Below are 12,486 nucleotides of genomic sequence, written 5' to 3'. Positions count from 1 at the left end.
CTGTTAAAAAGTAACGGTCGAGGAGAAAAGTTAGGTCATGGATTTATTTATTTATTTGTTTATTTTTGTTCAAAGGAATAAAATGGAAGGACACCACTAGAAAGGGATTAGACTATTTCAACATTTATAATATTAGGTGGAGCAGCTCTTTCACTCCCAGTAGAGATGAAGTTTAGATCACAGATTTTTTATTAGTCTATCTCTTTATTTATATGATACCCATTACCATAGCCTTGGTTCTTAAGCACAATAGCTCCCATCCCTAAACCATAATTGTCCCTCTGTATTTGGGAGAGGTCTAGTACCAAGGAACCCGGTGAATAACCCTGCAGGAAAGTTTGCAGTGTCTGCATGTGTATCCCACACACCTTCTGGGTGTGGTGGTCTGTCCCATCTGGTGGCACTGAGACCACTTAAGGAGAGAGATAAAGGAGTCTGCTCTATAGCTTAGCTAACAGCCAGTTGGCTTTTAGCTCGTGCAGCAGAGGCTCATGCATTAAGCTCCAGAGTTCCCTGGTTCGATCCCACCCACTGACAACTGGGGTCTTTTGACGTTACACATGCGCAATAATTAAAGCCAGGTAGGGCACATACTCACTCTTCTTTACTAATTAAAAAATGGAATTTTAGAAAAATATAAGTAAGGAGATTGTTGGGAAAATTGGGTTTCTGTATACACACAAGATATCCCTGTTTGTAACCTCTAGGTTACAACTAATAATTTAAATAAATGAGTTTTTGTCTGAAATGACAGTAGTTCAAAAAGGGTTTTCCGTATTACAGGAAGAAACCATGGGGCTGTGCGTTGGCAAGAATTCTACAGCTATATCAGGCTTTTTCCTTTAAAAATCTGTTATTGAAGCAAAATTATTATAGGGATATGAAAATGTATAGTTTGCTCTGAATATTTCCTTGGAGGACCAGCAGATCATTGCTTTTCTCTGAAATTAGGTAGAAGGACCCAGGTGGCAGATTTCAAGCCCGTCAGGTATTTAAAATATGCCCTTCAGCTGAAAAGAAGTATTACAGTTAAACCTGTCATTATCCCTTTATCATTCTGTGGTGCACTTGACAACTGTAACAGTCAAAGAAAGAAGCCACAAGTAGTGATGAGCAGTCAGCCTGCAGTGGAATGGGTCAATGTTTGGTTGCACGAGTTGCCCTAGGGGAAGTTCACATCCATTGACAGACTTACAGATGTTGGTTTATGGAATCTTTAAATGAATCAGGGTGGGCTCATGTGAAGGTGTTGAATTCCTTCTTATAGTTTCTTCCACAAATCATGCCAGGCATTAGAAAGTCAAAGTAAGTGACACTTGCTAAACCTCCTCCTTTCAATGTCTAAAGAATCTTCTGTAATAATAATAATATAAAGGAGTGCATCTGGGCCACTGCCTTACACTACATTTCTCATCTGGCTCTCATTCAGAACTGTCAGGTTAGGCTGAGTGCTGATAATTCATATCCCAGTATCCTTTTATCTGAATGTAGCAATTTCTCCTCTGTGTACTTTGGCAGTGGAGTTACACTGCTTTTCAAATACCTTTAAAAAGCAATCCAGGCTTTTCTTCCATCTTGACAAAGTGTTGCCAGTAATGAAGAAAAAAGTAAACGTAGTTGTGCTGTTGTAGTCAATTTAAGTATTTTTAGCCCAATCAGCTTGCAGCACATACGTGCTTACTGCTGGATTGGTGATTTTGTGCGTGTCTGTGTTGATGTGTACAGTGAGACTGATTTGGTGAACCTAGTGCATTTTCTCTTTCTTTTCCTCTTTTTGCTTAATTTTAAATTAAAAAAACCCCACTGTTCAGAAAACCACAGGAGAAAATACACTTTAACTTAGTGTACATTAGCAAGAAGATAATTCTACATGCTGAAGGAATGAAAGTGTGAATGATCATGGTACTGCATAAGCAGGTGCTACTCTGCTGATGTCAACAGAGTAGCATCCATTTACACCAGAAGTGAATTTGGCCAGGATTATTTTGAAAAGTGAATGATGTGGCTGAAGTGAAATGAAGTGGAAGTAATGACATTATCATTCTCGAAAGAGAAAATCTGTAGCTAAGTATCCTGAGTTAACTCTATCTTTTGTCTTCATGTTTCGTTTAATTTTAGATTCCAGAGGGGTGACTACCACATTGATGTCTGCATCAATGATTATTTGGATGTGTTCTGCCCTCACTATGAGGATTCGGTGCCAGAAGATAAGACTGAGCGCTACGTTCTTTACATGGTGAACTTCGATGGCTACAGCTCCTGCGATCACACCTCCAAAGGATTCAAGAGGTGGGAATGTAATCGGCCTCATTCCCCGAATGGACCATTGAAGTTCTCAGAAAAATTCCAGCTCTTCACTCCCTTCTCACTAGGATTTGAGTTCAGGCCAGGCCGGGAATATTTCTACATCTGTGAGTATCTAGAGATTTGTCATTGTTGCATAGCAGCTGTAAGAAACCAGGCTAACTTTTTCACCTATGTTTTATGGAGCTGCAAAAGACCAGCCTATATGGGCGGCAGATGCCTCTTAGTAAATGCAGACTTCAGGATCCCCAGATTCATTAGCTGGGAATCTAGAGTAAAAATGAGATTAAAAGCAGTTTCTTTTCCCCACATGAAATAGCATGTCAGCCTGTTCAATGAACCTTTGCTGATGTTTAAAGCTAGAGATACTACTGTAGTTTTTCAAACATTCTAAAAATTCTCAGGGGAAAATAATTAACTTTGTATACATAAGTCCCTAACTGTTCTTATTTGTGTGGCTGAAATACCCCTGCCATCACCATCATCGTCGTCATCTTCAGAGGGGAAATGCTGTATACCCTGAAGATGCTATAGCTGCACATGCCAGTGGTCCAATATTGTTTGAAGTAATAATGTCTCAGGGTAAATACTTCTTGCACCAAGCCAAAGAGAACTTTATTCAGAGCAGCTGTTTCTTTAAGTGTGGGGTATATGGAATGCGGTGGAAGCGGGTTCCAAGTAAATTAGCATGAATGAATGCATCAGTAAAAAGTGATGGTGAATGCTGTGTGCTGCAAGCTGTGTTCCAAGGAGATCTGTACCAATTTAGGCAAGAGAGAGATGAGGAAGTGAGGGCAGAAACCTAGAGGAGAGGCAGGATAACTGCTGGGGATAAAGGAATACAAATATCAGGATGCTAAAACTGGAAAGTTGAGCTAACTGGAATTTCATGATCTCATAGCCGGTCTGGATAGCTGTCACTCCTTCAGTTATCTTGTTTGGGTAATACTCCACCAAAGATCTCATTTCATCCATTTATTATGTACCTGAAGTCTCCTGTTTCCTAACAAGCTTCCAGTATTACAACTGCAATATTTTCCCATGCTTTCACTGTCAGACAAGGGAATTAAAAGCTTTAAACAGGGCTGAAGTTCTCAATAAATATTGCCTTCATGTCTGTAGATGGCCTTTCTACTGTGAAACAGTCATTCCACCTCATTTCAGCAGAGAAACTGAATACATAGCATTCCTATTTTTCAGCCTCATTTCTTTAGCATTTTCCCTTTTAAACCTTCAGGGAAGTGTACTCATAGTGAATTGTTTTCAACTTCCTTTCCTCCCCATCAAATAAAGTTTTATAATAAGAGGGATTTCAGCATCATAAGAATACTACCTTGTTCTCTCTCTCGTGCTGCAGTGCAATAAAAAAAAAAAGAACTGTAAAAGTTTTATCATTTCAGTACTGGTTCCATGAGATAGTCATGAGAAAACATGTAAAAGCCTGATGTCATTTCACATCTTGTAAGTGAATAAAAAAGGGAATCATAGCTATGTGGAGAATGTTGTAGAATAAATAATGCACATTGTATTGAAAACATGAAAACTGCCCATTAACGTCCGAAGGAGTTTTCTGTCACTAAATATTACAAAATCAGGCCCCATGTAAGCATCAGGTTTGTCTTTTAAGTGAATTTTTTCCTTCTTAAAAATCCTGCTGAGAAAACAAGCAGGGATATATAAGATGAGGAATGAATTCTAATTTGCATCATGTGATTGCTTTGCAATAAAATGCTGTACAACAACCATACCACACACACTGTTCAAACCTCCTTATTTGCTTTCTAGACTAACAAACAGTAATAAAAGTGAAAACCAAACAAGAATGTAGAGAAATCTCAACTTGGTCTAACTAGTTAATAGCCTGATTATCAGAAAATACAAAATCCACTGAGCTTTATAAACAAGACATTATTATTCAAATGCACCCACTGTGCTTATGACTGGTTTTCCTTGTTTGTGGTTAAATTCAATATTTCACTAAAAATCATTGTGTCTTCTATAACATTCATTTAACGAAGTCATTTAACTGTCAAGGGTTCCCATCAAAGTAATTGTTCCAAAGAGCGTTAAAATATCAGGAGTTTTATGCTGTTCAACTGAGTTTAGCTGGAATTACTTTTTTTTTTAATGAAAGGCAAGAGCACAAAATTAGCAGCTAAGAGATGTCCATTTACCAGTAGTATATTGGCCTGGTAGTCAGTTAAATTAGATTTTCAGCCATGTTTCAGAGACACAAAAACATTCTCTCTCCTTTGCTATAGTTGGAATATTTCTTCCTCTTCATTCTTTCACTCATTGTGAGCAGTAGCACAGAGTAGCTAATACAGTGATCCCAGAGAAGCATTATATACTGTGGTAACAATTAAACATGAAGATTCTCAAAGGAAGGTTGTCCATCATATCTTTTTTTTTCTTCAAATATGGGCTGAATGAACAAGATGGTAAAACAGTTCCTTGTTCCTTCCTTGAAGTTATCAGCATGCCCTCCATTGCAGGCCGCAGAAACAAGCATTGCTACCTTACTGTCTGAATGGTTAATATGCTCATTGCTCAGCAGGGGGATGTTTCATCTACCCATCAGATCCAAAAATTTTGACATTTATAAACATGTTATCCAAGGACAGAAGGCTAGTGGCTTTCAGGTTGGTGTATTCTGGGAAACAGGATTCAAATTGTCCAGTGATTAGATAGCCTGGAAAGTAAGAGGAAATTGAGCTATTGCCTGGGTTGGTGTAGTGTTAGGCTAGATTTCACACTCCTTGGTATTTATTTGCAAAAGTTTTTAAATAAGAGCCATTATCAATCTTCCTGCCGTATGCTTTAAGGACAATTTTTGTCCCTCCTACTTCCACCAGTCTCAGGAAATGTAATAACCATAAACCAATCATTTTCTTTCTACCTGAACTATCCTTTTTATGAAATATCGCTTCCCTTTATTGCTCCATGTCCTCATTGGCATTTGGCACACAACATGTATCAACGGAATGGAGTCAGATCTCCTTGTTCTTTATTTCCCCCATCTAGAAATCTTAGATTATTACATGTTTTGTATTAGATCATCTCTATTTGCACTTGAGAGATGACTTCAATAATATAAACCTGCATATCAGCAAAATATCAGTTAAGTAGGTTTACTTTTGGAAGGGGAAAAGTTTACTAACTGGAGTTTAGTTCCAAAAACCTAACTGCTTACAGCAGCGTTTATTAGGGTAATTTTAGTGGAAAAAATAATGGATCAAATTATGGGGCTCAGTCCTTCTTCAGACTACCATCTGTGGAGGGTAGAATGTGTTAGCCTGACTAAAAACCAAGTAAAGATCATGGGATTTAGACCTTTATTATTATTGTTACTACTGAAGCAAAAGCAGACAGAAGAAGATGTAACATACTGAAAGAGTGAGGTGTACCCAAAGAACTTGAATGTTTCATGGAATTTTTATGTTTTGAGTAACTTCTTTAAGGAGGGAAACAGAGAGAGCATGCAGTCTAATAGCAGAAACGGGGGAAAAAACAACATAAGGAAGAGGGAAGTTTCAAACTGACCTTAACATTTGGATTTTTGTATGGTTCAGAGTACAGATTTGTCTTGAATACGTTTCAGTATTTTTATCAATGATGTGGAAGTAACTATAAAATCACTGCTGATAAAAATTTACAGATGACACAAAGATTGGCCTAATGGCAAAAAATGAGACGGTCTGGAAACTCATATGGAATGATGTGGATTGCTCAGTAAACGGAGTCCATTCAAATGAAATGCATTTCAGCACAGCCAAATGGAAGATTTTACCTCTAGGAATAAGGAATGTAGGCCACACATACGGAAATGGGGGACTGAGACTCTGAAGCAATAATTCTGAAAAGGATTGAGAGGTCATAGTGTATAAACACCAGCGTGGCTGGTCCCTGTGACCCTGTGGCAAGAATTTCTAATGTGATCCTTGGATTTAGATTTACAGGGGAGCAGTGAGTAGGAGTAAGGTGATCATTTTACATCTTTAAACAGCACTGGCAGGACCTGTACTGGGATACTGCATTGAGTTCTGGTGCCTTCATTTTTTAAAAGATATTGAAAAAATTGGAGAAGGTGCAAAAAAGAATCACAGAAATGATTTGATGGCTGGATAAGGAGCTCAATTTAGTTTAGTTATGAAAAAGTAGCCTGGGAGGTGGCTTGATTATAACTTATAAATACCTTCATGGGGAGAAAATACCAGGTATTAAAGACGTCTTTAACTTAGAGGAGAAAGATATAACCAAGGCCTGGTTGTTATAACCAGACAAATTCAAATCAGAAATAAGGCATATATTTTAACAATGAAGTTAATTAACCATTAGAACAAATTACTAAGGGAAGTGGTGGATTTTCCATCTTTTGAAGCCTTCAGATCAAGACCGGATGACTTTCTGAAAGATATGCTTTAATCAGACACAAGTTACTGGACTCATTAGAGGGGTAACTGGTTGATACTCTATGACCTGTTTTATGTAGGAGGTCCTACTAAATGATCTAATGGTCCCTTCTGTCCTTAATAACTATTAATCTAGGACTCTTTCTGAGCTTGTTACTACTAGTTTGTACTGATGGGTATTCCCACTCAGGTAAAAACAGGTAAAAAGTCAGTTACCTAGCATGATATTAATAGCTTCTTTCCCACTAGCTTGTACATACCTCTTTGGATTGCCAATCTATTTACTGTCGTAAAGTAAAGGAGATTAATACAACCATATCTCTGTGAAGTTAGATTTGTAGGGCAAAATTTTCAAAAACTCCTAAGCCCCATTGTTAAAAATTACTTAGGCACTTAGAAGTCTAAAGTTTCATTGAAAGGTAGTGGGATTAGGGTGCCCGATTTTTTAGGAAATATTAGCCATTAATATGTTTTCTGTGTAAGTGTTGGGATGCAGGAGAGACCAAAAACAGCACTATGTGGTAGTGACATTCAAGGTGGTGGTGTTGTGAAAGATGTAACAGGAAGATAGATTCCCAAATTCAGTCCTAGTGTAAGTGGATAGAACCCCAGTGAAGGCTGTAGAGTATGCAAATGCTGAATTAGACCTTGAGGCTACTATGCCAAGAATCCAGTCCCTAAGTGCCACAAATACAAAACTGTAAAAGATTTACCCTTCATGGCGAGAAGCATCCTCAAATCTCTGAATGAGGTTGGCATTAGAAATGTCCAGGACAGTCTAACAAGAAAACTGGCGGTGATCTGCTTGTTACCAGAGCTTGGTATGTGCAAACACAGACCAACAAGTAAAACAAGAAGGGCATTGTCCTGTTCTCATGGAAAGTTAAGTCACAAAGAGCAAAATAATTTTCCATGACTAAAAACCAGGCAAAGCTTCACAAATTGCCAGTGTGGCCATTATCCCTTAGGATTGTTTTAGCTATTGCAGGAGTTTTTTGATCCTTTAGAAGGGGTGGAGAGGCAAGGTGGTATATTGGACTGTAAAGCTATGCTAGAGAAATTTATTGGGAAACCACGTAACCTACAGCATATTAGTAGGTTATGTGGTTTCCTAATAAATTTTGGTCTCTGAGTCTATTGTACTGTATATTAATTTTAAATGCTATATTAGAAGGATCATAGAGCTCCCTACTTTCACAGATGCACTGCACAGACTAAAAGTGTATCTGGGCAAATGTTCTGTATAATGAGGTACGGGATTTAATGAAATAGGACTCTTTGATTGTAGATAGGGACCGCCGCTTGCTCTGGAACAGGGTTGGATTTGTGTGATGAGGGGACAAAAAGGGAGGATTAGAACTGCAATCTTGTCCTTTCAGAGATTATTTGGAGAATATTTAAATCAAAACTAAAAGCTGTGGCACTCCATGAGAACACACTATTCTTTCAATCCAGGAAATCAAGTTAGTAAAAACAATCAAGACAGGTCAAATTAGAGTTATTATTTATGGCCTGATATGTCCCAGGATTCCAGAGCTAGTTTGAAAGTCACCAGAACAACTATTGATATCACTACTTACAAATCTGCTGACTGTGAAGCACTGTGCGGTGAGATCAGCCCAGAATTGCTCTAGCTCCGAGTTTGAATTGTATGAGCAAGCTCCTGTTGGAAAGTGAGATACGAAAGAGAAGCTAGTGTGACTACTCTGTTGCACCTTGCAGAATATTGGAAGTCAACCCAGGCTTCCTGTAGATTAGATCAGTGGTTCTCAAAGCTGCGGAAAGCCCCTGGCAGGCCAGGCTGGTTTGTTTACCTGCTGCGTCCGCAGGTTCGGCCTATCGTGGCTCCTACTGGCTGTGGTTCGCCGCTCCAGGCCAACGGGGGCTGCGGGAAGCGGTGCAGGCCGAGGGATGTGCTGGCTGCCCTTACTGCAGACCCCATTGACCTGGAGCGGCAAACTGTGGCCAGTAGGAGCCGCAATTGGCCGAACCTGTGGACGCAGCAGGTAAAAAAAACTGGCCCGGCCCACCAGGGGCTTTCCCTGAACAAGTGGTGGACCGGCTTTGGGAACCACTGGATTAGATCACTATCTTTTCATAATGCAGAGATAATGAGGTCTTTGTTTAGGAAATCAGTTGATCGATATTCTCAGACTCTTGCAGTAGTGGCAAAGCAATAGCTAACTAATAATATCAGTGAAGTACATTTTTACACATCTAGTGCCCTTAGAAAACATGGTTTCTCTATAATCTCTCATTCCTATAAAGTCAGGTCTCTTGGGACCCAATTCTCATTTACACTAAGACCACTTTACACCACTCTGGCAATGTAAAGGGGCCTAGTAGTGGGTATAAATTACATTTGCATCCACTTTTAGACCCCTTTGCACTTCCAGAATGGTGTAAAATAGCTTAAGTGTAGATGAGAATGGGCCCTTGATGTTCACAGATATGACCAACATTAGAACTCAGGTAAGATAATGATTAATTCTTCTCTGAAGCCTTACCATGGTTGTGTAAAAATATAAACCTCCATTTGAATGACTGGGCTCTGTTTCTCCGTTAAACTGTCCTGGAGCTATTGCCTACTCCGTCATTCAGCAATTTCTGTGTGGCTTTTCATGAGGAAAACTGGTACTTTGCAGTCTTCTGGCACTACTTCTCAAATTAGAGTCCAAATACAGCATTAGGTGGTAAATTAATTTCACTAGTGTTATAATTCTTCCATATTATAAAGACTTTTTGACATTATTTTAATGTCGACAGAGCCATTCCTTTTTATTTTGTTAAGTAACAAATCTTCCACACAAGTGGCTTTCCTTTGGAGGTCCCCACAAAGGAGCATTAAGTTTATGGCCTTGTCATCCTTGCCAAACGGCTAAAGACTTATGTCAGAGCAGGCGGAAGATTTAAGGGGTTGTTAGTCCCAATGGAATCTGGATTCACTCCATCAGGGCTGGCTTTTCCACTTGTGAAGAGTGATGCTTACACAGCGGAAAGAAGGATAAAATATGGCTAAGTGAAGGTCTACCCATGGAGATCTGTGTGTACCTGTGTGTGGGGTATTCAGGTTTTGATGACTGTCTTTCTCTTTTTAAGAGTCTTGATATTCAGAACCCACCTGTCTGAAGTAGCAGCACCCAAACCTTGGAAAACATAGGAACTCGCAAAATCCAGCAGGACACTGATAATTTTGATTAATTAAAATATTTTTTTCAGTACATATTGTTTCCCTTGTCTTGAAGTGTGATGTGTAAGAAATTAATTGAAAGGCAGTTTAGTTTCATTGTGACCTCTGTAGGTGCTCATCCTTTCTTGAGATGCTTGTTTGTAATGTTTTACAGCAATACTCTCTAGTGAATCACAGGCATATTTATGCCTGTAACAGCATTCATACATGAAGATGGACTGTCTTTCTTTCTTTCTCCACTGATGAGAAAATACAACTGTCACGAGAGGGTATTATACAATAACTATTATCCTTTCTATACGAATACCAGTAAATTTTGTGTATTGTACAGACCTAAAAGAAGACTTTTTTTCTATAGTTTCTTTTCTTAGCTCATTAGTCATGAGGTTTAAAATCTGGTATAATTCAGGTTGAAAATTTATAACCTGAAAAAGCAGCTACTTCACTTTGGAAATGAAGACTAGTCTGATGGTTCAGTGAGAGTTTCATAGGATATGTCTACACTACGAAATTAGGTCGAATTTATAGAAGTCGTTTTTTTAGAAATCGGTTTTATATATTCGAGTGTGTGTGTCCCCACAGAAAATGCTCTAAGTGCATTAAGTGCACTAACTCGGCGGAGTGCTTCCACAGTACCGAGGCTAAAGTCGACTTCCAGAGTGTTGCACTGTGGGTAGCTATCCCACAGTTCCCGCAGTCTCCGCTGCCCATTGGAATTCTGGGTTGAGATCCCAATGCCTGATGGGGCTAAAACATTGTTGCGGGTGGTTCTGGGTACATATCGTCAGGCCCCCGTTCCCTCCCTCCCTCCATGAAAGCAAGGGCAGACAATCGTTTTGCGCCTTTTTTCCTGAGTTACCTGTGCAGACACCATACCATGGCAAGCATGGAGCCCGCTCAGGTAACCGTCACAGTATGTCTCCTGGGTGCTGGCAGACGCGGTACTGCATTGCTACACAGCAGCAGCAACCCATTGCCTTGTGGCAGCAGACGGTGCAATATGACTGGTAGCCGTCATCGTCATGTCCGAGGTGCTCCTGGTCGCCTCTGTGAGGTCGATCAGGAGCGCCTGGGCAGACATGGGCACAGGGAGTAAATTTGAAGTGACTTGATCAGGTCATTCTCTTTAGTCCTGCAGTCAGTCCTATTGAACCATCTTATGGTGAGCAGGCAGGCGATACGGATTGCTAGCAGTCCTATTGCATCATCTTCTGCCGGGCAGGCAAGAGATGAGGATGGCTAGCAGTCCTATTGTACCATCTTCTGCCGAGCAGCCATGAGATGTGGATGGCTTGCAGTCCTTCTGCACCGTCTGCTGCCAGCCAAAGATGTAAAAGATAGATGGAGTGTATCAAAACAAGAAATAGACCAGATTTGTTTTGTACTCATTTGCAAATCCCCCCACCCCACCCCACCCCCCGTCTAGGAGACTCATTCCTCTAGGTCACACTGCAGTCACTCACAGAGAAGGTGCAGCGAGGTAAATCTAGCCATGTATCAATCAGAGGCCAGACTAACCTCCTTGTTCCAATAAGAACAATAACTTAGGTGCACCATTTCTTATTGGAACCCTCCATGAAGTCCTGCCTGAAATACTCCTTGATGTAAAGCCACCCCCTTTGTTGATTTTAGCTCCCTGAAGGCAACCCTGTAAGCCGTGTCGTCAGTCGCCCCTCCCTGCGTCAGAGCAACGGCAAACAACCGTGCATCTGAGTTGAGAGTGCTGTCCAGAGCAGTCACAATGAAGCACTCTGGGATAGCTCCCAGAGGCCGATACCGTCGAATTGTGTCCACGGTACCCCAAATTCGACCCTGCAAGGCCAATTTAAGCGCTTATCCACTTGTCAGGGGTAGAGTAAGGAAATCGATTTTAAGAGCCCTTTAAGTCAAAATAAAGGGCTTCATCGTGTGGACGGGTGCAGGTTTACATCGATTTAACGCTGCTAAATTCGACCTAAAATCCTAGTGTAGACCAGGGCATAATAAAAGTGTTGGCTTTATTTCCTTCATTTTAAAGGTCCTACAGTTAAGCCAGGAAGACTACACTTGTTTGAGTTTTTAAATTTCTTTTTAAAGCTGTCATGTCAGAAGAATTCTCCCCAGGCATCTTTTTAAGAATTATGAATGTATTCAAAAAGTTAAGAAATTAAGGTTAACTAAAGAGCGTTAGGAAGGGATATGAGGGAATTTAAAACATTTTAAATGTGTTAATAGTACTTTTCTTTTGGGGAAACAGTTGTTTATTACTAGGCGCCCTGTTAACCTTTCAGTCAAGATCTGATCAGCATAAACACTGATGCTACTTTGACAGCAGTGGGCCCAGACATGCTGCACGAGTAGGAGTCTTGTCTTTGATAGTTGGTTCACCCAAAGCGCTTGAGATGTTCTGAGTGAATTGGAAGGGTTTGATAAATGTGTACATTAAAAAAATACATTATTTTTTTATTTTGGTGTGATAATATTAGACAAACGAGCAAGGTTACCTTTACAAGGGAATTCATGCTTAGCTTCATGTGTAGATTAAAGGACTAGTGGCTATTAGAAAGCATCAGAAGAATTAAGTTCTGGGTCTGTTTTTAA

The 12,486-nt window shown here is 39.9% G+C and overlaps 1 protein-coding gene across 2 annotated transcripts in view; it reads left to right on the top strand.

Annotated features, from left to right (window-relative positions):
• The window catches only part of EFNA5 (ephrin A5), a 271,066-nt gene that overhangs the window by 216,427 nt on the left and 42,153 nt on the right, over positions 1 to 12,486 (top strand). For both annotated transcript variants that reach the window (XM_077816342.1, XM_077816341.1), the window contains exon 2: positions 2,119 to 2,411. In XM_077816342.1, coding sequence (XP_077672468.1) covers positions 2,119 to 2,411 — 293 coding nt within the window. The remainder of the gene's footprint in view (positions 1 to 2,118; positions 2,412 to 12,486) is intronic.

Source organism: Eretmochelys imbricata, chromosome 5 (assembly GCF_965152235.1).
Source record: "Eretmochelys imbricata isolate rEreImb1 chromosome 5, rEreImb1.hap1, whole genome shotgun sequence".
NCBI lineage: Eukaryota > Metazoa > Chordata > Testudines > Cheloniidae > Eretmochelys > Eretmochelys imbricata.
Note: the sequence above shows the minus strand (reverse complement) of the source record. Positions and strands in the feature narration are given on the sequence as shown.